Here is a 25695-nt window from a genome sequence, read left to right on the forward strand (position 1 = left end):
TTCCTCTACACACTCTTCGAAACAAGAGAACAACTGGGAAAACTTGGCATGTGTCCTCTGGAATTTGAAGGACATAGGAACTGGTGTCTGACTTGCACATGAGTCCAACTGGACGGAGCTGACTGGTGGCCAAACGACAAGAGAAAAGGCTTTGTTGGTGATTGCCTGAACTTGCAGAATGTGGTTGGCCGGTCCTGAATATCTGTATTTCTAGTTACGTTCTGAATTGTATCCCCTCAAAGTTTATATGTTGAAGTCCTAACCCCCAGTACCCGAGAATGTTACTTTACTTGGAGATAGGACCTTAAAAGAGATAAAATTAGGTCATTAGGGTAGATCCTAACCCAATATGACTGATGTCCTTATAAGAGGAAATTTCAACACAGACACACCCACAGGGAAAATCATGTGAAGACACTGAGAGAAGACTGCCACTTACAAGACAAGGACAGAGGCCTCAGAAAAAACAACAACAACAACAACAAAAGAAAAAGAAAAACCTGCTGACACCTCAGTCTCACACTTCTGGCCTCCAAAACTGTGAAGATATAAATTTCTGTTGTTAAATTTCTATTCTGTGGTATTCTGTTATGGCAGCCCTAACAAACTAACACACTCATGGGCCAGAGGCAAGCTCCATGGAAGTCAGCTGTTTGGGGTTTGTCTTAACGGAGATTCCACCCAAGAGGGTTGTTCTAGATGGACAATGGGACCATAGCAGCAGGACTGGGAGGGGAGCAGGGAGTTAGTTATAAGCATCAGGAAAATTGACTTTGGGCCACTCCAGCAGTGCAGAATTTTCTAGTAACCCATCTAAGGATCACACAAGAGAAAACGTAAGCTCACCATCTGCCATACCCAGGGAACACCAATTCCAGATTATAATTGTAAAAGTTGAGTGAAAATCTTTCTATCCTCTTAACTCCCTTTCCTCCCCTAAGTTGCCAACCTTGGGGATCAGTGAAGGTGAAAGTAGCAGAGTGCTAAATAAGTGGAGAGAAAAACAGAAGCCTCAACCCCAGCATCCTTTCTCATTACGGGTTGCCCCATCTGAAGTAACCCTGGTCTAGGGGATGGAGGAGCTTGAAATCTGGTGAAGATTGAAGCTGTGATACTAGAGTTGGTCAGACTTTCATAACTACCAATACAAAGCCACGGGAAACTAGAGAGTGACAGCCTAGGGATGAATCCAGAAGTGGGAAAGTATAACCTGCCTGAGTAACCCTGGTCTAGGGGATGGAGGAGCTTGAAATCTGGTGAAGATTGAAGCTGTGATACTAGAGTTGGTCAGACTTTCGTAACTACAAATACAAAGCCACGGGAAACTAGAGAGTGACAGCCTAGGGATGAATCCAGAAGTGGGAAAGTATAACCTGCCTGAGTAACCCTGGTCTAGGGGATGGAGGAGCTTGAAATCTGGTGAAGATTGAAGCTGTGATACTAGAGTTGGTCAGACTTTCATAACTACCAATACAAAGCCACGGGAAACTAGAGAGTGACAGCCTAGGGACGAATCCAGAAGTGGGAAAGTATCACCTGCCTGAGAGAGTGAGCTAATGGCTTGTCTGGGGATTGATGGAGGAGCTTGAAATACAAAATACAAAGCCAACGGGAAACTGAAGATAGGGATGAAGAAGTGGGAAAAGTATCACCTGTGAGGGATGGTGATGGTGAGAAAGGCTGAAGAGACTTCTTACTGCAACTGGGCAAGTCCATAGCTTTAATAAGTCAGTTACAGCGGAGTAAATACCAGAAATAATACCCAGTATTAATATGAGATGTATTATATAATTAATGATTCAAATCAACACCCTTTCCAGCTTAAACAACTACATAAAGTGGATCGTGAACACTCTGCCTCCAAACTCTTTTCTTAATTCACACACTTTTTCATTCTTTATTCACCCAACTAATAGTTTTGGTGGATGTCCTCTGTGCTAGGCACGGTGCTAAGCTCTGGCACTACAATGGTGAACAGAATGCACGCCCTCCTTGACCTCAAAATATGACAGTGAGATGGGAGTTACTGTTACTACTTCACAAGTGATGCTGCATGAGATACAACGAGTCACTTACTCAGGCCTTGGAGAATGCAAGGAAGGCACACAGGGGGCTCTCAAATCCAGGACCCATAAAATCAGATTCTGCATCCTTTTCATTATTATACCTTGATTTTTATTCACCATGAAAATTGTTTTAACTGAATGTTAGCAGAGCCTTCCTACCCAATAGTGCTGCAAGGTTGAAGACCTTTCTATGTTCTACGCTAGGAATGACATATGGAACCTCAGGTATATAAACACTTCTCGGAACACAGTACCATCATCTGCACAAAACAATGTCTACACTAAATTGCTACAGCTTCCTCAAATACTACTTTTTAAAACCCTAACAACTAAATTGCAAAATTTGATAAATTGATGCAAATAGTAAGACTAAAAAATTTAATTTTAAGGTACCACTGTTGGGCCACAAATTTCATTAGAACAAAGGGAGGCAGTCATAATGGAAGTTACCATTCACAACATTATATTAAAAATGAAAGTGCAAATTACATCACGTTAAAATTTTGGAGCCAATGGGAAGATATATTATTATTTCCTTATAGCCCATTAAAAACATGAAATTACATTGGCTGCATTATTCTAGCACTGTTAATGTTAAGATTATATTTTGCATTTATCCAGAATCTTACTGTGATTATTGTTGCCTCTGAAAATGTTCCTTTCAAACTCTAAATTCATTTTATTTGCATAGCTAAAACAGTTATTTATACAGGATAATAGAAGGTCTTGCCTACCAAAGAGGAAAAATTTCAGCTGTTTATATAAACCCATTGTTACTCTCTGAAGCCTATAAAAGTGACACATTCAGTGTTTATTGGAAGGTCTTATTATTAGAATGAATAGTTACACTTTGCTCCCATGATGATCTAAACACGTTTTTAAAAACAAAAAAGTGAACTATTTATGAAACTGTTTTTTTTTTCCTTTCTTTCAACTCACCAGTCCTCTCCCTGCTAAGTGGAATAAAGTTAATGGTACAACTATTAACTGTTTAATACACAATACTGAATAAATTAGTAAGTCAGTAGCACAGAAAGAGGATCAGGTCAATGTGGGCTGTACTGGTCCGTGGCCTGCTAGGAGACTGGCTGCACAGCAGAAGGTGAGTGGAGGGCAAGTGAACATTATTGCCTGAGCTCTGCCTCCTGTCAGAGGAGCTGTGGCATTAGATTCTCGTAGGAGCACAAACTCTATTGTGAACTGCACCGGCGCAAGGGTTCCAGGTTGCACGCTCCTTATGAGACTCTAACAATGCCTGATGATCTGAGGTGGAACAGTTTTATCCCATGCCACTCCCTGCAACCCCCCGCAGGTCATGGAAAAATTGCCTTCCACTGAACCCCTCCCTGGTGCCAAAAAGGTTGGGGACCACTGCTCTAAGGAATGTTGGTTCATTCTCCAACTTAGTGTCAGTGCTTTGGTGAAATGCATTCAGCCTTTATATTGTTCATTCATTCATCAATCCTTTAGTTCATTCAATAGTATTTACTAAATAGCAAAACAGTCTGCTTAGCCCTGGAAATATAAAGAATAAAATTTCCCTTGGCTTAAGCAGCTTACTTGTAAGGCAGAGAAATATAAAAATGCAATGTTGTCATTGCCTTAATACCAATACGTAGGTTCCAAAAGTAAATGTTACTAATGCTGCTTCTGTGAGTGAACACATTTAGAAAAGACGAAGGAGGAAATAACTAAACTTGCTCTCAGAAGAGGAGGAGAATTTAATGTATGAGGAAAGCAGAAAGAATTCTAGAAAAAGAGAAGAGAGACTGCAGAGGCATGGTACTGTCAAATAGCAACCAGTGGTCAGAAATGAAACTTTCAACTTCTCTGAAGTTTACTTGGGCCTGGTGTATTAGTCTTCTCAGACTGCCATAACAAAATACCATAGGCTGATTGACTTCAATAACAAAAATTTATTAACTTACAGTCCTGGAGGCTAGAAGTCCCTAATAAAGTGCCAACTGATTTGGTTCTTGATGAGATCTCTCTTTCTGGTTTGTAAACAGGAGTGTCCTCATATAGAAGAGAGAGAAAAATATTTCACTCTCTTTTTCTCTTCTTACAAGGCTACCAGTCCTATCAGATTAGGGCATCACTTACTCCTAATTATCTCCTAAAGGTCCTGTCTCCAAATGCAGTCACAATGGGGTACAGGGTGTCAACATAATGAGTTTTGTGGTGCCATAAACATTCAGTTCATAAGAGTACTAAATGAGTTCAGAGCAGCTGGGGTGGGGGAAAGGTTGTAGATGTTATAAGAGAAAACTGGGGGTGAGGGAGTGAAAGATTTAGATTCCACTTTTATTTGGCTAGATTTATCAATTAGATAGATTTGACATGGCTGAAAAGGCTTAGGGAAGAGGAAGGTCCCCTTAGAGGCATACATATAGGGTGGCAACATGGATATTAAGGAGCTATTAAGGAAGTAGAGTCAGTGGGACTAGATCAATTGTAAGAAAGAGAGACACTGAGGCTGGTTCTCAGGTTTCAAATTTGGGAAATAGAGGGATCAGTGGTGATGCTTTTAAGTGAAGTAGCAAATGCCAGGCAGGAGCAGATCAGTGAGAGTGTGTGTGCAAATGAGTGAGAGAGAAAGAGTGTGTGTGTCAGAGAGTATGTGAGTGTGTGTGTGTGTGTGAGAGAGAGAGGGAGGCTGAGCAAGTTTGAATATGATGACTTTGAGCTATCTTTGGAATTTAATAGTTTAGAATATTTTGTAAACAACTGGAAATGCTACCTTGAGATCCCTAGGAAGAACCAAAAATGAAGCTCTAGGGAATATTTAAAATATGATTAGAAAGAGAAGCCTAAAGAAACTAATTTGGAGATCCTGGGAGGTAGAAAAAGACCCAGAGAAAGCGCTAGAAAGAAGGCCAGTGGGAGCACAGTTTCAGGAATGTTATCTGTCTTGTATGCCCTAGAGATGTTACATAAAACACAAAGAATAAGTCATTAACTTATTTAACTAGGAGATCTTTCATAACTTTTATGGAGAGAAGTTTCAGCGGAATAATAGGGACAAGAATTTTTATGCAGGCAGAGTCTGGATGTATTTTATTCACCACCATATCCTCATTCCAAACACAGTGCCCAGCACACGTGTATGTTCAATGAGTATTTATGAGAGTAAAGTTAATTAGAAACTGAGGAATGATTAGGAAAAAAAAGAGGAAATGGAGAATGTCCAAATACTGAAGCTGGCAGAAAAGAGGAAGATAGATTCATACTTAGAGAAAAAAGAACCAAAGAAAGATTTCTTTCTTTACTTTAAAAATGGATAGGAGGACCTTAATTACATTTATAGAAAGTGAGAAAAAGCCATTGAAAATGGAGGAGAAACAAAATTAAGAGGCCAAGATGCCTAAAAGGACCTTCATCTGTATCTGTTCCCATCAGAAGATCAAGATATGTATAAAAAAGTAAAAGTGATTTAGGAATTCCCTGGCTATCAATAATTATAAACAAGAATAACTATAATAGCTAATATTTATTATGTGCTTGATAAGTGGGTTTTTTAAATAATAATTAGATGTGTTGTTATGGGTTTTTTTGATACTAACCATATATCTTATTGTTAGATATGTTGTTATGAACTATGATCATTATTAGACTGTGTCATGAACTGAACGTTTATGTCCCCACAAAACTCATATATTGACAATGAGACTGCGTTTGGAAACAGAACCTTTAGGAGGTAATTAGGGGTAAATGATGTCCTAATCTAATAGGACTGGTAGCCTTGTAAGAAGATGAATTTATCGGGCTATCAATGGGACAATAATTATAATAGCTAATATTTATTATGTGCTTGATAAGTGGGTTTTTTGATACTAACAACATATCTACTAATAATCTTGTTATTAGATATCACCCTGTTATTAGATTTCACCTTAAAAGGTGATACTATTACATTTCCACTTTGCAAAAAAAGAAACTGAAGCAAAGAGAAATTAGGTAACTGGTCAAAGGAAGCATGGCAAATAAGTAGCAAAGTTGGGTTTGAACCCAAGCTTACAGCTTCAATGTCTATGCCATTCATTGTGGCATTAAAGTACTCAGTCGGCCGGGCACGGTGGCTCACACCTGTAATCCCAACACTTTGGGAGGCTGAGGCGGGCAGATCACGAGGTCAGGAGATCGAGACCATCCTGGCTAACACAGTGAAACCCCGTCTCTACTAAAAATACAAAAAGAAATCAGCCGGGCGCAGTGGCGGGCGCCTGTAGTCCCCGCTACTCGGGAGGCTGAGGCAGGAGAATGGTGTGAACCCAGGAGGTGGAGCTTGCAGTGAGCCGAGATGGTGCCACTGCACTCCAGCCTGGGTGACAGAGCGAGACTCCGTCTCTAAATAAATAAATAAAGTACTCAGTCAAGGACAATGTATTATTCAGCCTGCAAGTCCAGCAGGCAGGTGCTGTGTTACTCCAGTGGGAGGCACCCCAGCAGAATGAAGTCTTTTCAGTGGGAAACACAAAATAAATTTATTTCAATACTAATCATAATTATCACTCCTTGGCAGATGTAGTTTTAAAAGAACATTTATGTGTGTGTAAATACCTTTGAACAATGTGGGGATATTTAAAAAAAACATATATCATGCTTTTATGACTCAAAATTGACAATAAATTCTGTTCATAACATCAGCAGGGCAGCTGAATTTTAGTTGATTTCAAAACACAAGTTTATCAGCTTAAAGTTTTAAAGATGTAGTTTTAAAAGAACATTTTATATGTATGTGAATACCTTTGAACAATGTGGAGATATTTAAAGAAATATCATGCTTTTATGCCTCAAAATTGACAATAAATTATCTTCATAACATCAGCAGGGCAGCTGAATTTTAGTTGATTTCAAAACACAAGTTTATCAGCTGAAAGTTTTATCCTAACCATAGAAAGTATGACATGATCTGAAGATGGTCAGCATCCCTAGACTTATGACAAATGTATTTTTGGTATATAAAATTGGTCAATGAGGTAAATTGAAGGGAACTTTGTCAAAACGCTAGTAACAACATATTAAACTGTTGTGTTTGATGTTTTCTTTATATCACTTAACTGCTTTGTAGAAATCCTCAACACTTTTCCATGAAACAGAAAGTAATGGAAAGAAGATGGCTTTTTAAAAAGTGGAAGTTGACTGGGTGCAGTGGCCCATGCCTGTAATCCCAACACTTTAGGAGGCCAAGGCAGGAGGTGTGCTTGAGGCCAGGAGTTCAAGATCAGGCCAGGCATCATAGTAAGATCCTCTATCTACAAAAAATTAAAAAATTACTCGTGTGACAGCACATGCCTGTAATCCCAAGTACTCAAGAGGCTGAGGCGGGAGAATCACTTGAGCCCAGGAGTTTGAGGTTGAAGTGAGTGTTGATTGTGCCACTGTACTCCAGCCTGGGCAACAGAGTGCAGCTCTGTCTTTAAAAAAAAAAAAAAAAAAAGATAAGTTATTAGGTCCCTAGTCAGATTTGTTCCCTAGGAATCTTTACAAAGTTGTCTCACATGTTTCAATAATGTTTTCTTTTTAATATAAAACACTGCAGTATACACCTGTGATGTCAGGGTGGCTGCATATTTCCCACATCAACCAGGTTTAAGAGAAAAGTATTCAATTAAAGTAACTAAACTTTACTGGCCTTACTAACCCTTTCCCTTGGTGACAGCATGACTTATGTAGATGAGTCTGAGAATGGAAACTGAGCAAGCTTAGCCATGACCTGCCTCTCTGTCTTGAAGTCCACCTGCCTGAAGAGAGTATATGTTCTGTTCTTCATGATCCATATCTGTGGCTCAGCTTCTTCATGGAGAAGAGGCCTGTCATTGTTCAGCACTGCCTGGAACTGGGTGGATAACTTGGTCTAATCTGGAAAGGCTCTATTAGCAAGTCCCATTTGGCTCTCACAAGAAGTTATGACCTTCAGTACCAGCTTCATCAGTAATAAAATTTATATATTCATTCCTATTTCCTAATTCCCATATCTATCTCTGAAATGGTTATCAACTTGAATGAGAGAGAAGGGGGGCTATTTATTAGGTCTCTAGAAACTCCATATTAAAAGTTGAGAGAAATAGGATTTGTGACAAAAGTGATGCTTCAACACCTAACCTCAGAAAACCCAAGGGAATACTGGAGACATTTACAAGGAGTTAATTAATAGGTGTACATATGGTAGCAAAAACACTTGACAGAGTCTTGCATTTGAATACATCACCCAGCAAATCCACTGTAAACAATGTTGATTTTGCTTTTAAAAAATATTTTAATGGAATTTAGTCTTATGTAAGACTTTGCACTGAATAGCCCTAAAGTAAATGGGCTCCTTCAAGAATTTAGACACCTGAAATTGTTTAGATGGAGGTAAGACTTTTAGGTCACTTTCTAAAAAACGTAACCTTCACACAATTTTTATTGTCCTTCATTCTCTCTCTTAGATCCTAACAGTGTTTTCAGTTAGAATTCCAGACAACACCAGGACCAGCACATCATGTGGGTTGCCAGGTTCTCTAAACAACAACCACAAATTCGATAGTTCACTTAGGTCAAAAGTATGCTGCTCGGAACTTCCTATCCAGCTCAGATAATGTAAGTAATGCCTTCCAAATACTAAGGTGATAGCACTGGTACCTTTCTTTTTTCTAAAGCATTTAACCCATGTATTTTTCAGGTCAAATAAATTATCCTGGAAAGGAAAAATATACCCCCATCTACGCTATTTTCTTCCCGTACTTTTAAGAGCTATTTTAATGTAATTTAATTCTTATCTTTTTAGGATCTTTAATGTCTTCATCTTTATGGTGTTCTTCCTCTTTCCTCTGACTTCAATTATATGCAAGACTTCCCCTTAACAACCAGTCCTTGACTTTTCTGTCCCTCTAACTACTGTCTATTCTCTCATTTTCCTTTCATTGCTCCAAATCTATTCCAAATTAGTTGTCTACATCCATAATTATTTTTCATCTTATTTCTTAATAGGTTGTCAATATGTTATAGCTCTTTGTACAAGTAGATGGTTAATAACTATTAATTATTAGGAGTTTTTTTTTCTGTAATCCAGAAAAATGGGTGATAACATAATTTAGGCTAATTACATTTTTGAATAATCCTGCTATTTTCACAGTTTTCATTCCGGTCAATTTTCCTGGGATTTTCCCTTGAATTTTCTTTGAGTGGATTTTTTTTACTTTTTTTAAAGTAATTTAATACTACTATATCTTCTTCTGCCTTACTAAGCTTGTTCAATTGTAACAGCATAGCAGCAAAAATGTTGAAAAAGGCATTTGAGATTCTTGAATGAATAAAATTTATTCTTGAACAAATAAAAATAGTAATTTAACATTAAAAATAACACCAATAAAAAATTAATAAATCTTATTGTTTAAACAATCTTTATAAAAATACTTGCATCTAACATAGTATATGGCACAAAATAGGCGCTCAGTGAATAAATGTATATATTCATGCCTGACATATACAGAGGAAAGAGGAAGAACATCATCAAGATGAAGACATTAACGATCCTAAAAAGATAAGAAATAAATTAAATTAAATTAGCTTGACATTTAGCACACTGCTCAGCAAATGGTCTCAAAAAGTAGTCATATCCTCACATTTCTACATGTGTTTTGTATTTCCTAATGATAGAAATTCTTCATAGTTAAATCAAAAACTAAAAAAGGAAGAAAAAACTCAGTCACTTTTTATATTTATTATACCAAATATGATAATGTATTTTAAAGGAATAAAAAAGTACTGAATGTATATGAGACACTTTCATCATCATCATTATTTTGCATCAGAAGAGACCAGGCTCCTGGGCACTGAGTAAACATGGCAACCAGACTGACCAAGCAAAGCTGGTACAGAGTTTCTCTCAATCTCCCACAGGGCCATTGGTTCATGAAGGAGGAACAGTGTTGTTTTCAGGCCACATCACAATCTGATTACTGTCACTAAAATGAGTTTTTGGGGTGAGGGAATTTGTTGTCTAACAAAGAAACAATATTAGAAAATTGAGTAAGATCAGTAATTGACATAAACCACAAGAAATGGAAGATTATGGCAGTTATCTCAATAATCCAGGCAAACAAATATTTTTGATTAAAAGTTCAGAATCTAAATGACCAGGATAAATTCTACTTAATCAGCACAGAAAAATATTCAAATTTTAGATCTATATATAAAAATAAACCCGAAGCTTTTATTTCCAAATTTTTATTTCCAAATAAGGTCAGATCATACTGAGGTGATTTAGAATATTTATGAAATTCACAATAATAATTATTCAAATAAATTTTTCCTTATTCTTAAGAACTACTTGAACATGTTATGAGTAGTTATCAGTGTTGGCTAATAGCTGCTAGTTTTAAATATATCACGAATGCAATATTCATTCATTCTATAAGTATTCACAAAGCATCTCCTCTGTGCAAAATGCTGTGCTGGAGAGGAAGTAAACAGATGGATAAGACGTATACTCTTGCCTTCCAATCAAATAGGAGAAGGAAGACAAGCACGTAATTAAGTTTCACAGGAGAAAGAAATAGATTAAATTTTCCAGATCAAAGAAGGGAGGATTTGTATTTTTCCTCATCATGACAGATGGAGAAGTGAGGGACGCACCATAGGGAATTTAAAAATTCGATTTGTACAAGATTTTACTGGTAAGAATATGAACTTCCAAAAACCTGGAAAAGGACATTCTCAGCAAAGAACACAACACGAGCAAAGCAATGCTATGGTAGTAAACAAGACTGCTTACCAAAAATGGGTCATTTGTACTGGGAGAGAGAACTGCAGGGTGGTGGGAGGGTGGTAAGCTATGGAAGAAAAGTTCAGAGAGGTATACTGGGCCTATTGTGGAGTGCCTGGCATGGCAAACTTCTTATTTGAACATATTTAATGACAAGCTAGAAAACGTTGAACTTTTTTTATTTTTAAAATATCAAGGTTCTCTTTCAAGTACTGTTGCTAATTATTGTGATTCAATGAACTAATAGTAAAATAATAACTACAATTTGAGAGCTACCATGTGCCAGCTACTGTGCTACATGATTTAACCCATTTAATCTTCACAAGGCTGAGACTATTATTTGGCCTCATTTTTCATGGGAAGCTGCCTACTATGGCTTCCAGCGGGGTCCCGGTGAGCGCTGCTGGCTCGGCTAATGAAACTCCCGAAATACTGGACAACGTGGGAGATTGGCTTCGGGGCGTCTACCGCTTTGCCACTGATAGGAATGACTTCCGGAGGAACTTGATACTAAATTTGGGAAGCTTTGTTGCGGGAGTTGGGCTGGCCGGGAACTTGAGATTGACCTCATGGCACCTCAGCTAGGGGTGTAGCCGAATAGACAAATGGAATCCTGTGCTGAACCCGAATCTTCCAAAAAACAGCCTACAATCTGTGACCACCACAAGATGTGCCCTGATGGCAGCTGAAGTTTGTTTCAGATGGGCACTTTTCTTCCCTCTCCCTGCCTAGTTTCCTTTTGTTCCTTGAGTCCACGCAGAATTCTATTCTCTAGTCATCAGACAGGCTTAAGCTGAAGTATTGCCTCTGTTCTATAAAGTTCTGTACATAGTTCCCAAGCTTCTGCAGGGGGTGATCTTTGCTCTTGTCCTGAGAAATAACAGTGCTGTTTTAACAAACATTTAAAATAAATATCGTACACACACAAAAAAAAAAAAAAAAAAAGAAAAAAGAAAATGTGGAGGCTACTTGGGCAGACAAATAGCATGCATGAGGTCAGGGGGTGGTTAAGTAGCTGAGCTGTAACTTGGCCTGTGGTCCATCAGATTCCCAGTTTCATGCTGTTATCCACCACACCACAGTATTTCTTGGCATTTGTACAAAGTAACACAAGACACTTAGAAAATTGCCATTTTTTTCTACTGTATTTAATGGGAAGAAGTGTCTGGGCTAGTTTCAACCATCAATTTTTCATGTAACAATTTATGTGACAACACTGATATATATCTTTGAAACCGCCTTGCAAATATGTCTTAAAAATAATTCCCCTAAACATATATTTTCTAGACATTTATAATGTATTTGAAAATTAAAATATTGATTTAACTCATGCACCTTGATGATCATCTTGCTTCATGGAATTACAATTTTAGAATGCATACATTATTCTTCCTCCAGAGGGGAAAACGCAATCAGGCAAAGACCTCTAGCCACACACAAATTCTGTTCAGTTCCTTTTTATAATTTAAATAATAAAAATAAAAATATATTCTGGAATAGAGTCCTTAAAAAAACAATATTTTTTAAAGTATTTTCTAGTTGTCTCCTTTTGTTTCTCAAACATTTTTTATTACCAATCAATCAGAAAATCACAATGTATGATTCTGCTTTATCTATATTGATCAAATAAGTAGTTTTTTTTTTTACTGGTTTATAATGTGTGATCAGTTTACAAATACAACCCCATTGAAGATTCCCACATAAAAGAACTAGAAATAAAATGCTTAGAGTGTTAATCAAGTAACTATATAATCTAGTTATTTTTATACCCTATATTAGGAAAACAGGAACTTTTCTCCAGAAGAAAAAAAAAAAAGCAAAACACTTTCCATGTCTAATTATGGTAAGCAAGGCAGAGATAATCACAGTCAATGTGATAAGTGACAGGAGTTTGTATTTACTTGGCATGCCATCTGCTAATTCTCTTTCCCTAGAGATTTCTTGCTGATTTTTTCCTCATTTCCTTGTGAAACTCCCCAACTATATATCTACGCTATCCCTCCTCCAACCTGTACTTTTTGTGTTCTTATTGCTGCTTAAGGGAGGTTGCCTAAAGTTGCGCCAATCAATCTTATCTCTACTCAGCAGAAAAAGACAGCTCAACAAAGCTTGCTGCTGACTTGTTATATGTGATCCACAATTGGCTTGTTTTCTGATAAATTTCTTATTTGTCAGGGCCTTTGTCAGACATTTTGTATTTATAGCCTCTGGAGTGATCAATTCTAATACAGTGTTTTATGCTGAATTTTGAATCCAGATTACTCCTGGCCTTTACTTGCACACAGCATTGTCCAGTAAGGAAGCTCACCCCTGTGGCTTTTTTTTTTTTTTTTTTTTTTTTTTTTTTTTTTTTGGAGAAGAGGAAGAAGAGTGACAGTTTCATATGTACTAACATTACCAAAGGCCACCTCTTAAAATAATGCACCACTCCACACCTGTGTCACCGTTTCTATTTGTATTAGACAATAATCTAATCATGCAGAGTGTCTCCTTTGGGGAATCTGAAGAGTATAAAATGAACTCTGTCACTTATTTTTAAAATGTGCATTAAGAACCTACAAGTGGCCAGGCGAGGTGGCTCACTGCTATAATCCCAGCACTTTGGGAGGCTGAGGCGGGTGGATAACGAGGTCAAGAAATCGAGACCGTCCTGGCCAACATGGTGAAACCCGGTCTCTACTAAAAATACAAAAATTAGCTGGGCATGGTAGTGCGCCTATAGTCCCAGCTACTTGGAAGGCTGAGGCAGGAGAATAGCTTGAACCTGTGAGACGGAGCTTGCAGTGAGCCAAGATCGCACCACTGCACTTCAGCCTAGCGATAGAGCGAGACTCCGTCTATTAAAAAAAAAAAAAAAAAAGAACCTACGAGTAATAATAAACTATTTAAGCTCATGATTTGAAAAAATAATACATAAGGTAAATCATATATTCTCATTCCTATGTAATCCACACAGTACCCATGTCAACTCTCATCAAGAACTCATCTATCTCATACTGTAAGAATAGTTTTTTAAAAGGTCAAATGTATCCTTATATGAGGTATAAAGTAGATTAATAAAGGCCCCTGACAAACTAGGGTGCTGAGACATATTTCAAAGCAAACAAAGCCTTTCTTCAGTCCTAAATTTACTTTTCCTTGCTGGATTAATCAGTTTATTTAGTCTTGGCTTCATTTGGCCTTTGCCATTAAGGAAATGGGAAAATGTTTGACTAAATATAAGACTACATAGTTATTACCTGGCAGTAGCTTGAAGATGACACTGGAATGTATAATAGAATGCACTAATCTTTCTTGTACAAACAATACATCTCTTATAAAAATACATATTTTATGAATATATTATATATATTATATGTGGGTATATACACATAAATATACATAGATTATATATATATAATAAGTTCAACCAAAGGAATAAAAGTTTATAAGAAAATGAAGATCAAAGATTCATGTCCACGTGATCAGTGCACTAAACGTTGGACATTAAGCCAGACTTTCCTAAAGACACTCTAAATATATCCTTAAATTTTAAAGATTGTTCTCTTAATTTCTTAAAATTTACTTTGACACACCATTTTTTTCTTGACATTATTTTATAAACTAAAGCAATCTAATCATGTACGCTCTGCTGTTGTCTCTAGAAATGCATATACTTTGAATCAAACAAAAATTATTAAATGTAGCTCTTAAACATCATATATACTAAATAATTATTTGCACAATTGGTATTAAAAACCTGTGGAATGAATGCTGGCATTTTTGTCATTCATTTCATACAACATTTGCTTAACAAATTTTTACATTACTTTATGCCATATATTTTATAAGTGCTGAAGTGACTGAAGATAAATACTACTTTTTCCCTTAAGGAAATTCAACATAAAGGAAAAACTTTTAAATTGTGTATATATAACTGGCATCCCTTTCTGTAGTAAAATTCTATTCACTGTGTTTTTTTGAGGACAATATTGAATTAGCAAATCTCTTCTCAGCACCAAGAAACTAGAAAACTGGTAATCCTTTGAATACAATTAAAAGCATAAGAAAATATTTTAAAAAAGAAAACAGTTAAGTCAGGTATTTTGACTAGAAATGCTTCTTCTATGCTCACATTCCATAAAGATAAAAAGCCCTTAACTTTTCAAAATATTTTCTGATGGCAAGAGGGAAAAAAAATAGAGAAGATACTGCAAAATGATAATTTTATAGGAAGGATTTGATTTTTACATTTCTATGAGGGAAAACCAATGCTGCATTTGTATTAAAAGAATGACTTTTAGAGGCCGGGCATGAAGACGCATGTCTGTAACCCCAGCACTTTGGAAGGCAGAGGTGGGAGGATCGCTTGAGCCCAGGGGTTCGAGACCAGCCTAGGTAACATAGTGAGACCATGTCTCTACAAAAAAAAAAAAAAAAAAAAAAAAATTGCCAGGTGTGGTAGTGCATGCCTGTGCCTGAAATCCTAGCTACTAGGGAGGCTGAGGTGGGAGGATTACTCAATCCCAGGAGCTCGAGGCTACAGTGAGCCATGATCCTGCCACTGCATTCCAGCCTGTATCACAGAGTGAGACCCTATGTCAAAGGAAGGAAAGGAAAGGAAAAGACAAGGAAAAGATGGAAAGGAAAGGAAAGGAAAGGAAAGGAAAGGAAAGGAAAGGAAAGGAAAGGAAAGGAAAGGAAAGGAAAGGAAAGGAAAGGAAAGGAAAGGAAAGGAAAAGGAAAAAAAAGGAAAAAGGAAAAAGGAAAAAGGAAAGGAAAAGGAAAAGGGAAAGGGAAAGGGAAAGGGAAAGGGAAAGGGAAAAGGAAAGGAAAGACTTCAAACTCTGCACCAATTGAATTGAGTACCAAACTTAAAATCAACCTAGAACAGCAGTTACTTGTCATAGTTGCATTCTAGAACATGGTGGGAGCAATTTTAAAATGCTGGTTCCTGGGCCCCACTTCAAACTGACTGAATCTTGGGAGCAAGGGATAGGTATTGGTATTTTTCAAAAGCTTCCCAGGTGATTCTACACAATCAGTCACTCCTTAAATCCTCTTAATAACTGAGCATCTAGGATAGCACAGCCATCTTCCAGAATATGAGTGAGAGGGCCCAAATCTGCATGGATCTAACACTTTGCAGAAATAGTGAAGGGAAGATATAGGGAATTCTGATGATCTCGAGTGCCTCCAAGCTTTATTTTATGTATTTCTAACGAATACCCCCAAAAAGAGAGGATTCTACTAGGGGTGGAATAAATAGCAATCACAGTTTAGCATGACCAGAAAAGATGGCATGGACTCAGCAACAGTCTCCTGAAGAAGCAGTATTTTCTGAGGCTGCTTAAATACTTGGGCATCTCAGAAATACTCAGCAGTTTCCCTTTCATAAACACAAAAACTCACACTGAGGGAGAAAACATTCCGGAAATAGAATCCAAATTGAACAGGTCAGGAGGCCAAGGGTACAGTTACTGGATGTAAAATGTGCTGAGAAGGCAGATAACAGATCTGTGGACATTTCTACACAAAGAGGCCACAGTTTTAATACTTCGTGGTAACCACAGAAGAGAAAGTCCTTGAGCAAAAAACAGAGAAAGCTACCCTAACCTACCCACCCCCTGCACAGGAACCTACTTCTGAGAATAGAGGAAAACCCATCTGATTAGCCACGAAAAGAAGAAAAGGCTAGCTACCCAACCTCATGAAATTATATCCTAAGAACTAAAGGAAAAAGTCCTGATTCATGTGTTAACAGATAATGAAAGAACAGCAACAAAATATAGCTGCAAAGTAGAAGAAAACTGTAACCTAATATTAAATATGAGATAAAATAAGAAAGTAGAAGTCATGAAATTAAAGAATAAATCAAAAATGAAAAAGATAGGGAAAAAACTTGCCTAAACAATAGACCATCATGAAAAGCGAATTGACGGAGCTCAGGAAATATTTAGGAGGAGAAAAAGAATAATGTCATTACTTAAATACTATTTAAGGTTTAAAAAGCCTAAATGGAATTCAATGATGTGAAAAACTGTTCCCCTTCTATTAAAAATAATCTAGAAGATGGTCAGTAAATAGCCTGAGTCAGCATTGGGGCTAGCGATAGAACTTCTCAGTTTCTAGCTAATTTATAACAAAAGGTATATTATAACCCAATTGGAATCCATAAAATACCTATATTGTGTAGCGCTGGACACACCTCAAGCCAGCAGTAATGAAATCAATAAAAATATTTTAATAGATCCCTGTATTAAGCTCTTATCACATAGCTGAGCTAGATGTTTTACTTATTCCTCTCAATAACCCCATGTACAGAAAAAGAATCTCCATAAATATAATAAAGCTTGTATATGTTGATCCTGTTTTTGGTTTTTATATCCCTCCAAACTACATGGATAGATTTTTGCAACATTTAGTAGGGTATTTTAAGAATCATCCAGCTTAACATGGGAAATGTTAAGCATACATACATTTTATCTTGGACAGTCCTTCAAAGCCTGTGACAATAAGGGGAACAGCCAGCCCTTGGTATCTGCGGACAGAGAGATGCACCACTTGTATTAAGAGAGTGACACAAAGAAAACAAATGTGAGCTTCAGATATGAACCCAAAATCAAAAGTCACAAGGGACAGATCCTATCAAGTGAAGGCTGTAACTTGCAATTGAGTTGCTTCTCTGAGAGAGTATCCATCTAGTGTGTCCCAGGCTGAGTAGCCACAGCGATTTATCTATCTAAAGATGGTTAATGAATTGCTGATGGAAAGCCAGATAGGCCAGCCAGCAAATAAATGAAACTGGAGGAAGAAGTGGCAACATGAACATAGCAGTTCATGGCTGAGGTGTTGTAACAGTAGCTTCTCAAAATATCTAATGACAACTGTGGCATCATCCACGTGCTTGTTAGAAATGCAGTTTCAGGCCCTGTCCCATCTCTGCTAAAGCCAACTGCATTTTTGTTGTTTGTTGGTTTTGAGATGGAGTATCGCTCTTTCGCCCAGGTTGGAGGCTCGGCTCGCTGCAAGGTCCACCTCCCGGGTTCACGACATTCTCCTGCCTCAGCCTTCTGAGTAGCTGGGCCTACAGGCACCCGCCACCACGCCCAGCTTTTTTTGTATTTTTAGTAGAGACGGGGTTTTACCGTGTTAACCAGGATGGTCTCGATCTCCTGATCTCCTGATCTGCCCGCCTCCGCCTCCGCCTCCCAAAGTTCTGGGATTATAGGCGTGAGCCACCGCGCCCGGCCAGCCAACTGCATTTTAACAAGATCCTCAGGTAATTCAGATACATGAAAGTTTGAGAAGCACTGTTCTAAAGAATATAGTGATTATTTGCCTTTTTTGTACCAGAGTGGAGAATTTTGTAATAGTCAAAAATATTGCATGTGTATAACTTATTCATCCAGTAATTGTCCTTTTAACTGCTTACTCCACGCCATGATCCATGTGAGATGCTAGCAGTAAAGTGCTGAGAAAGGCAACCAAGATTTTTGTACTGATAGAGTTGACAATCTAGAAGGTGATAAAGAGATTAGTAAAGAAATTAAAAGAATAATAAATGCTATGAACACCTGTATTAGGTGTTAAATAAATGTATAAAGGAAGAAACTAAGCTCAGTTTTGCTCACCTACATTTCAGAAAAATGTGGCTTACGTAATGATTCTTGGTGGCTTCCAGGGCAATCCATTTGAAACAAACTTTACTTAAGTTAGCTGGTATTAGTAGATTGGTTTTACATGTTTCACCCTCTCTCTCGACATCTCCAAACATAATCAGAGGAGAAACCACAAGAAATTGGCACATTCCAGGCAACCATTGTGTGATTCTGCCATTCTAAGAAGAATGACTAGAAAAGCAATACAGGAACTAAAGGATTACCCACTGCTGGTGATAGAGGATGAAAAGAAAAATGACTCAGATAGCTTTAACAAATAGGTAGCTCAATAGCCTTCAGCAGCAGCACTTTTATACTGAAATTTCCTTTGGCAGAAGTATTTGCCAGCTGCACTTTGAATGGCATCCCAAATAATGTAACAGGCTGTGTGCTATATTGGCTCTCTCCATAAACACATGATTCTAGCAGGTCAAAGAACCACTGTGAAACTGAAAAAAATCTGGGTTCACTGGTATTGTGTGTAAGCTTTAAAATACGACCTAAACCTTCAAGTAAGGAATCAGTGAAAGAGTGATTACTTCAAATAACCATTTACAGCAATTACGTCTGTTAGATTACTTAACACAATATAGAAAGACCTCAGAGACAGATTGTAGTTTAAAGACCCACTCCATTTTTTGCCAGCTTTGTAATACTGAGAAAGCTATTTGTCATCCCTGAGCATCAATTATGTATTATATATATATATAAAATACATATATATATATGCAATAATCCCTACCCCCAAAGACAGAAAAATTAGGTATTCCTAAGACCTAATTTATACAGCATGTTTAACCACTTTATTGAGGTATGACTGGCATGCAAAAACTGCACATATTTAATATATACTACTACTTTGATGAGTTTGAAGATTATATACCTGTGGAACTATCACCACAATCTATGCTGTAAACGTATCCATCACCTCTGAAAGTTGCCTCCCACCATCTTGGTATGTGCGTGTGTGTGTTAACAACACTTATCATGAGATCTGTCCTCTTAACAAAGTTTTAAGTATATAATACAATATTATTAACTATAGGCACTATGCTGTACTGTACATCTCTAGGGCTTATTCATCCTATGTAACTGAAACATTGTGACCTTTAACTAATACTTCCCTCCCCTCAGCCCCTGGCAACCACCATTCTACTCTCTGCTTCTATGAGTTTGACTATTTTAGATCCATCAGAGATGTAGTGTTATCTAGTGTTTGCCTTTCTATATCTTATTTCAGTTAGCAAAATGTCTTCCAGGTTCATCCATGTTGTCCCAAATAGTAATAGTTCCTATTCAAGGCTGAATAATATGCCATTACATGACTATATCACCTTTTCTTCATCGATCTATCCATTGGTGGTCATTTATGTTGCTTCTGTGTTTCAGTTATTGTGAATAATGTTTCAGTGGTCATGGGAGTGCAGATATCTCTTCAAGATTATGATTGCAATATTTTTGAATATATACCCAGAAGTGGAATTGCTGGAATATACATGTGTACTAGTCAGGGTTCTCCAGGGGGACACAACCAATAGGAGAGATGTGTGTGTGTGTGTGTGTGTATGTGTGGGTATGTGTGTGTGTGTATATATATATATATATATATATATATATATATATAAAGGGGAGTTTATTAAGTATTAACTCACATAATCACAAGGTCCTACAACAGGCCATCTGCAAGCTGAGGAGCAAGAAGAGCCAGTCCGGCTCCCAAAACTGAACAACTTGGAGTCCAATGTCTGAGGGCAGGAAGCATCCAGAATGGGAGAAAGATGTAGGCTAGGAGGCTAGGTCAGTCTAGTCTTTTCATGTTTTTCTGCCTGCCTTATATTCTAGCTGCACTGGCAGCTGATTAGATGGTGCCCACCCAGATTAAGAGTGGGTCTGCCTTTCCCAGCCCACTGACTCAAATGGTAATCTCCTTTGCCAGCACCCTCACAGACACACCCAGGATCAATACTTTGCATCCTTCAACCCAATCAAATTGACACTCAGCATTAACTATCACAAAATGGTAGTTCTATTTTAAATTTTTTGAGAAATTTACATACATTTTTCCATAATGGTGGCACCAATTTACATTTCTACCAAAAGTATATAGGTTTTCCTTATTTGTACATCCTCCTCAACATGTACCTTTTGGTTTTATGATTATAGCCACCCTAATAGATGGAAAATGATATCTCCTTGTGGTTTTGATTTGCATCTCCCTGATGATTAGTGATATTGAACACCTTTTCATATACCTCTTGGTATTTCTAAGCTTCTTTGGAAGAAATGTTTATTCAGATCCTTTGCCCATTTTTTAATGGGGCTATTTGTGGTTTTGGTTTGGTTTCAAGGTTTTTTGTTGTATTTTGTTTTTGCTTTTGCTTTGTTTGCTATCAAACTATAGAATTTGCTTATATGTTTCGGGCATTAACACTTTAGCAGATGTATGATTTGTGAATCTTTTCTCCTAGTCTATAAGTTGCCGTCTCTTTTTATTGATTATTTTCTTTGCTGTGCAGAAGCCTGTTAGTTTAATGTAACTCCACTGTTTATTTTTGCTTTTTTCCCCTGTGCTTTTAGTGCCATATTCAAGAAACAATTACCAAGGCCAATATTAAGAAGTTTTTATTTTGTATATTTTCTCCTATGAGTTTTATGGTTTCGACATTTATGTTTAAGTCTTTAATACATTTTGAGTTCATTTTTAAATAAGATATAACATAAGGGTTCAATTTCATTCTTTTGCATGTAGATACCCAGCTTACTCAACACTATTTATTGAAGAAACTCTCCTTTTCTCATCATGCATTCTTTTCACCTGGGTAGAAGATCAGTTTATCTATAGGTGTGGATTTATTTCTAGGCTCTCTATTCTGTTCAATTGGCCTATCTGTCATAAAGCATTTTTAAGTGCCTAGTAAAACTTAGGTGTTCACAAAATTTAGAGTAGCTTCCTATTACACATAGCCTACATTTTTGAGCCTGGTATTCTCAGCCTCCCTAAGCAAGCTATCTGGTCTTTCAAAAAATTTCCCCAATTTTGCAACCTCTACTCTTACCAGTTCTCATCAATTGAAGATATTATTATATGTTAGGCATTCTGCTAAGTACAAGGAATACAATGATCAATATTCAATATAACATGGTTACAATTATTACACAGTTTACATTTTAGTGATGAAGACAGAAATCCAAACAGACAATTTCAATATACTATGGAAAGTGTAATGATAAAAGTATAGTCACATTTATGTGAAAGCACAGAGACATTAAACCTCATCATACAAGGTTAAGGAAGATGTTTTGTAGCAGTTGATGCCTAAGCCAAATTTCTAAAGACAGGGAAAAATTAAACACATCGAAACAGGTTTGAGGAGAATCTTTTAGGTGAAAAAAGAACATTAGCAAAGACAGTGTGATGTGAAACAGCATAATGCCTGCAGCAAACTACTAGAAAATCACTGAGCATAAGTATACCTCTTAGCAAGGTGAGAGATGACAGCAAAGAGGTGGACAGGGGACAAGACTTTGGATGACAAATTCAAAGCACAGATATAATAGTGAGCCACTGAATTATTTCTATAAAGGTAATAAAACCAGATTTGCATTTTACTTTTATCTACCTATTGTCTGGACAAAACAGCCATCCTCAATACTCGTATCAAAATTCACAGATGTTTTCCCAAAATGTAAAGATATGTTGACATTTATTTATTATTAATATAGTTAACAAAGTTTGTGAACATATTTAAAATATACATATATAGGAGCAAATTAACAACCTTCTCAACTGATTACCAACAATTTGTTTTCTGATATGCTCTTCCACTTTCAAGTTAGAAGCCATCACTATTATTCATCATTATTTTTCACTTACTTATTGATAAGTATTTCCAGTAAAGAAAGAGAAGGGCAGAACCATGACATGAAATGTTAATAACTTTGGGTAAATACTTGAGAGTGTGTAATAAAAATGAGGGTCTTCATGTGTCAAGGCAGGGGGGCAAAGTGAAGAACTATTGGTAATAGGTACAGCAAATGAACTGACAGGGCAAATTTAGAGATGAAGTTATTTTAGGAGGTTGTTGAAAAACTTCCCACTATTCCCTGACATGCTCGTTCCAACCCTTCCTTACAGCATTCTCCCCTCCATACATACACCTTGAATGTTCCTCCCTTCCTCTCACTGCCCCAATTACTATCCATCTTTAAGGCTCAGACAGACGCCTTCTTCCATTACTCTACACACACCAATATTTTCTTCCATGTTACAAAACCAAGCATATTATTAATATACAGCATATTTGTTCCCAGTTTGTTCTATGTGCTTTAATCTTGTTTCCTCAGCCAGGTCTTCAAGTACCATAATGTAGAAAACAGTATTTTTCTCCTTTCTTAAATCTTCAAAGGGCAGACATCATCCAGAATCAATGGAAATTTCATTCAGCCCTTTCACCTTTTCTCTTATAATGCTCTTATCATTTTTGCTACATGTGAGAAAAACAGAGAGAATGGATTTGAGAAATCGTGTCTGAATCAGACATTCAGTGGGACAAGAATCCTTTAATCAAGAACTTCCTAGAGAAGAAAATTTTATTCTCAGGGCATCTGCTTTGCTTTGCAGTTGTTAACCATCCATCTGGAGGTAAGGGGGGGATATGTATTTAGTTTGTCTTGCACATTGCTTGCTTCGTTTTTGTTTGTTTGTTTTTGTTTTTGTTTGGTTTGGTGGGTTTTTTTTTTTTTTTTTTTTTTTTGGTTTTTTTTTCTTTTTGCTTATTTTGGCAACCAGGATTTATCTATAAAACTATCCATGTTCTTTCTTGAATGTCAGGGGCTAGAAGCCTGAAAAATAAATTTTCCAGACTTCCTTGTTTCCAGGGTTTAGATATGAGTTACATTCTGCCAGTGAGTTCAATTTGTATAAGATTTAGAAGTATAAGAGAAGCAGAATTAATTGCCTTCACCCTCCAGAGCAGTAGTGAATCGATGTGTGGCTTTGACAGATGTAAGATCTTGCAGTGGCCCCACTGTCTCCTTCTTTAAGTTCCCATCTGATACTCCCCACCTGGATGTGGCTGGGGAAAAATGAGAAATCTGAGAAAGTGTCTCAGTAATTCCTGAAGAGGTAACAGCACAAAGTTCCTGATGTTCTAGACCATACCTGAAAGGTCACATAACATTTGTTGACATTCACAACCTTGGCCTTTCTAGTGGTTTAATAAGAATCTCAATAACTGTGGTAAAATTTTGGTGTGACATATTCTTAACTCCTTCCCAGCTTTATTCATAATTGTTCAACCTTAGAAGCAACCAAGATGTCTTTCAGTAGGTAAATGGATAAACAAACTGTGGTACATCCAGACAATAAACTATTATTTAGTACTAAAAAGAAATGAGCTATCAAGTCATGAAAAAACATGAAGGAAGTTTAAATACATATTACAAAGTTAAAGAAGCCAATCTAAAAAGGCTGCATACTCTATGATTCTAACCATATGGCATTCTGGAAAAGACAAAATTAAGGAGACGGTAACAAGATCTGTGGTTGCCAGGGATTAAGGGGATTTATCCATTTCACCATGGATAAATAGGTGGAACACCAAGGATTTTTAGAGCAGTGAAAATATTCAGTATGAGACTATAATGTTGGATACATGGCATCATATGTTTGTCCAAACCCACAGAATGTGCAACCCTAAGAGTGAACCCTAACGTAAACTATTGATGCTGGATAATAATTTGTCAATGTAGTTCATCAATTGTAACAAATGTACCATTGTGGTCTGGGTTGTTGATAGTAGGTGAAGCTGTGCATATGTGGGGATAGAGGGCATATGGGGGATCTCTGCATCTTCAGCTCAATTTTGCTATGAACTAAAAACTGTTCTAAAAAATAAAGCCTATTAAGAAAAATTTTTGTGGCCCAAGAATACCTGGCTAAGTAAGGCATCTGTCATCAAGGTGTTTTAAGCAGGGAAGTGACATGACCTGATTTATATTTTTGAAAAATTGCTATACTAAGCAAGGAGCGAATGTAGGGAGACAAGACAAGGAAGAATGGAGTCCAGTTAAGAGAAATTGCCAATAGCCTAGGCAATGAATAATGGTGACAATGGATTAGGATGGTGACACTGAAAGTGGAGAGTAATTTATATTTTAAGTAGAGATGACAGGACTTGATTGTCTGGATTTAGAAGACAAAAAAAAGTAACCAAGCATGACTACTAGGTTTTAGGATTTTCCAACAGATTGAATGATTATATCATTTACCAGGACAGAGAAGACTGAGAGGGTGACACGGTCATGAGAGGGAGAGCTGTGAAAAGAGAATAGCAGGAGTTTTTTTTTTTTAGATGTGCTGCATATAAGAAGCATAATAGCAGTGGTATGCTGGCAAATGTTAACATTTGTTAAACTCTCCAGGAAAAAAAAAAAGATATACAAATGCATTTCAAACAAAGTCTTATTATAAATTTTACTCAAAGATATAGTACATAATTTACATATAATAACAAATATGAAATACTCTTTATTGTAATGACCATATGGCTAATTGACCCTCTCAGGAACTTTCATTAATTTTGCCAGCAGGAAGTCCGAAACAGCTGCTCCCTTTTCAGCCTAAGTTCCAGAATGGGAAGACGCATGAGAGAAGCAATGCCTATGAGTAGGATGTATCAGAAGAACCTCCGTAGCCTACTAAGGCCAACCTTACAAAATATGAAAGATTGATAAATGGGGTTTTAGGCCACTGAGACGTTACAATTACTTATTGTACAGCATTGAGAGTGATGACAAGAATGGTTTCCAAAACAGTTTCAAAAAAGTGGAGACCAGGATGGAGGTGGTATATACAATCTAGACTTGCAAGGAGACAACCCTCAGAACTAGGGAAGTACAGACTTTACCTGGGGGAAGGAGGGAAGTGTCGTTTAATAGTTGATTGGAGAACATGTTTATATGCATTGTTGAATGATCATAGAGGGTGGGAAACACAGTAATAAAGCAGAAAGGGGGAAAAAGAGCTGCAGAGATGAATTTGGGGAAGTTGAGGAGGGATGAGACTCATAGGCACATAGGAGGTGGCCTCTGATAGAAAGAGGGACACTTCAATTACTGTGCAAGTAGCAAGGCAGAAACTATGAGTACACATACAACAGATTCGTCAACTGGAAGTATGATGTGAGTTCATCAGCTGACATGATGAGAGAATATGATCAGGAGAGAAAAGGTACTAGAA

The 25695-nt window shown here is 37.1% G+C and overlaps 1 protein-coding gene across 1 annotated transcript; it reads left to right on the plus strand.

The window, feature by feature from the left end:
- The first annotated feature begins 11187 nt into the window (after window positions 1-11187).
- On the plus strand, window positions 11188-11400 carry LOC126954340 (mitochondrial import receptor subunit TOM6 homolog). The gene has a single exon (XM_050789914.1). The coding sequence runs from the start codon at window positions 11188-11190 to the stop codon at window positions 11398-11400; it is 213 nt and encodes a 70-aa protein (XP_050645871.1).
- Window positions 11401-25695: the final 14295 nt, after the last annotated feature.

Source organism: Macaca thibetana, chromosome 5 (genome assembly GCF_024542745.1).
Source record: "Macaca thibetana thibetana isolate TM-01 chromosome 5, ASM2454274v1, whole genome shotgun sequence".
NCBI lineage: Eukaryota > Metazoa > Chordata > Mammalia > Primates > Cercopithecidae > Macaca > Macaca thibetana.

What these genes read in the sequence shown, in the direction of transcription:
- LOC126954340 (XM_050789914.1), top strand. Translation starts at nt 11,188, where the DNA reads ATGGCTTCCAGCGGGGTCCCGGTGAGCGCTGCTGGCTCGGCTAATGAA.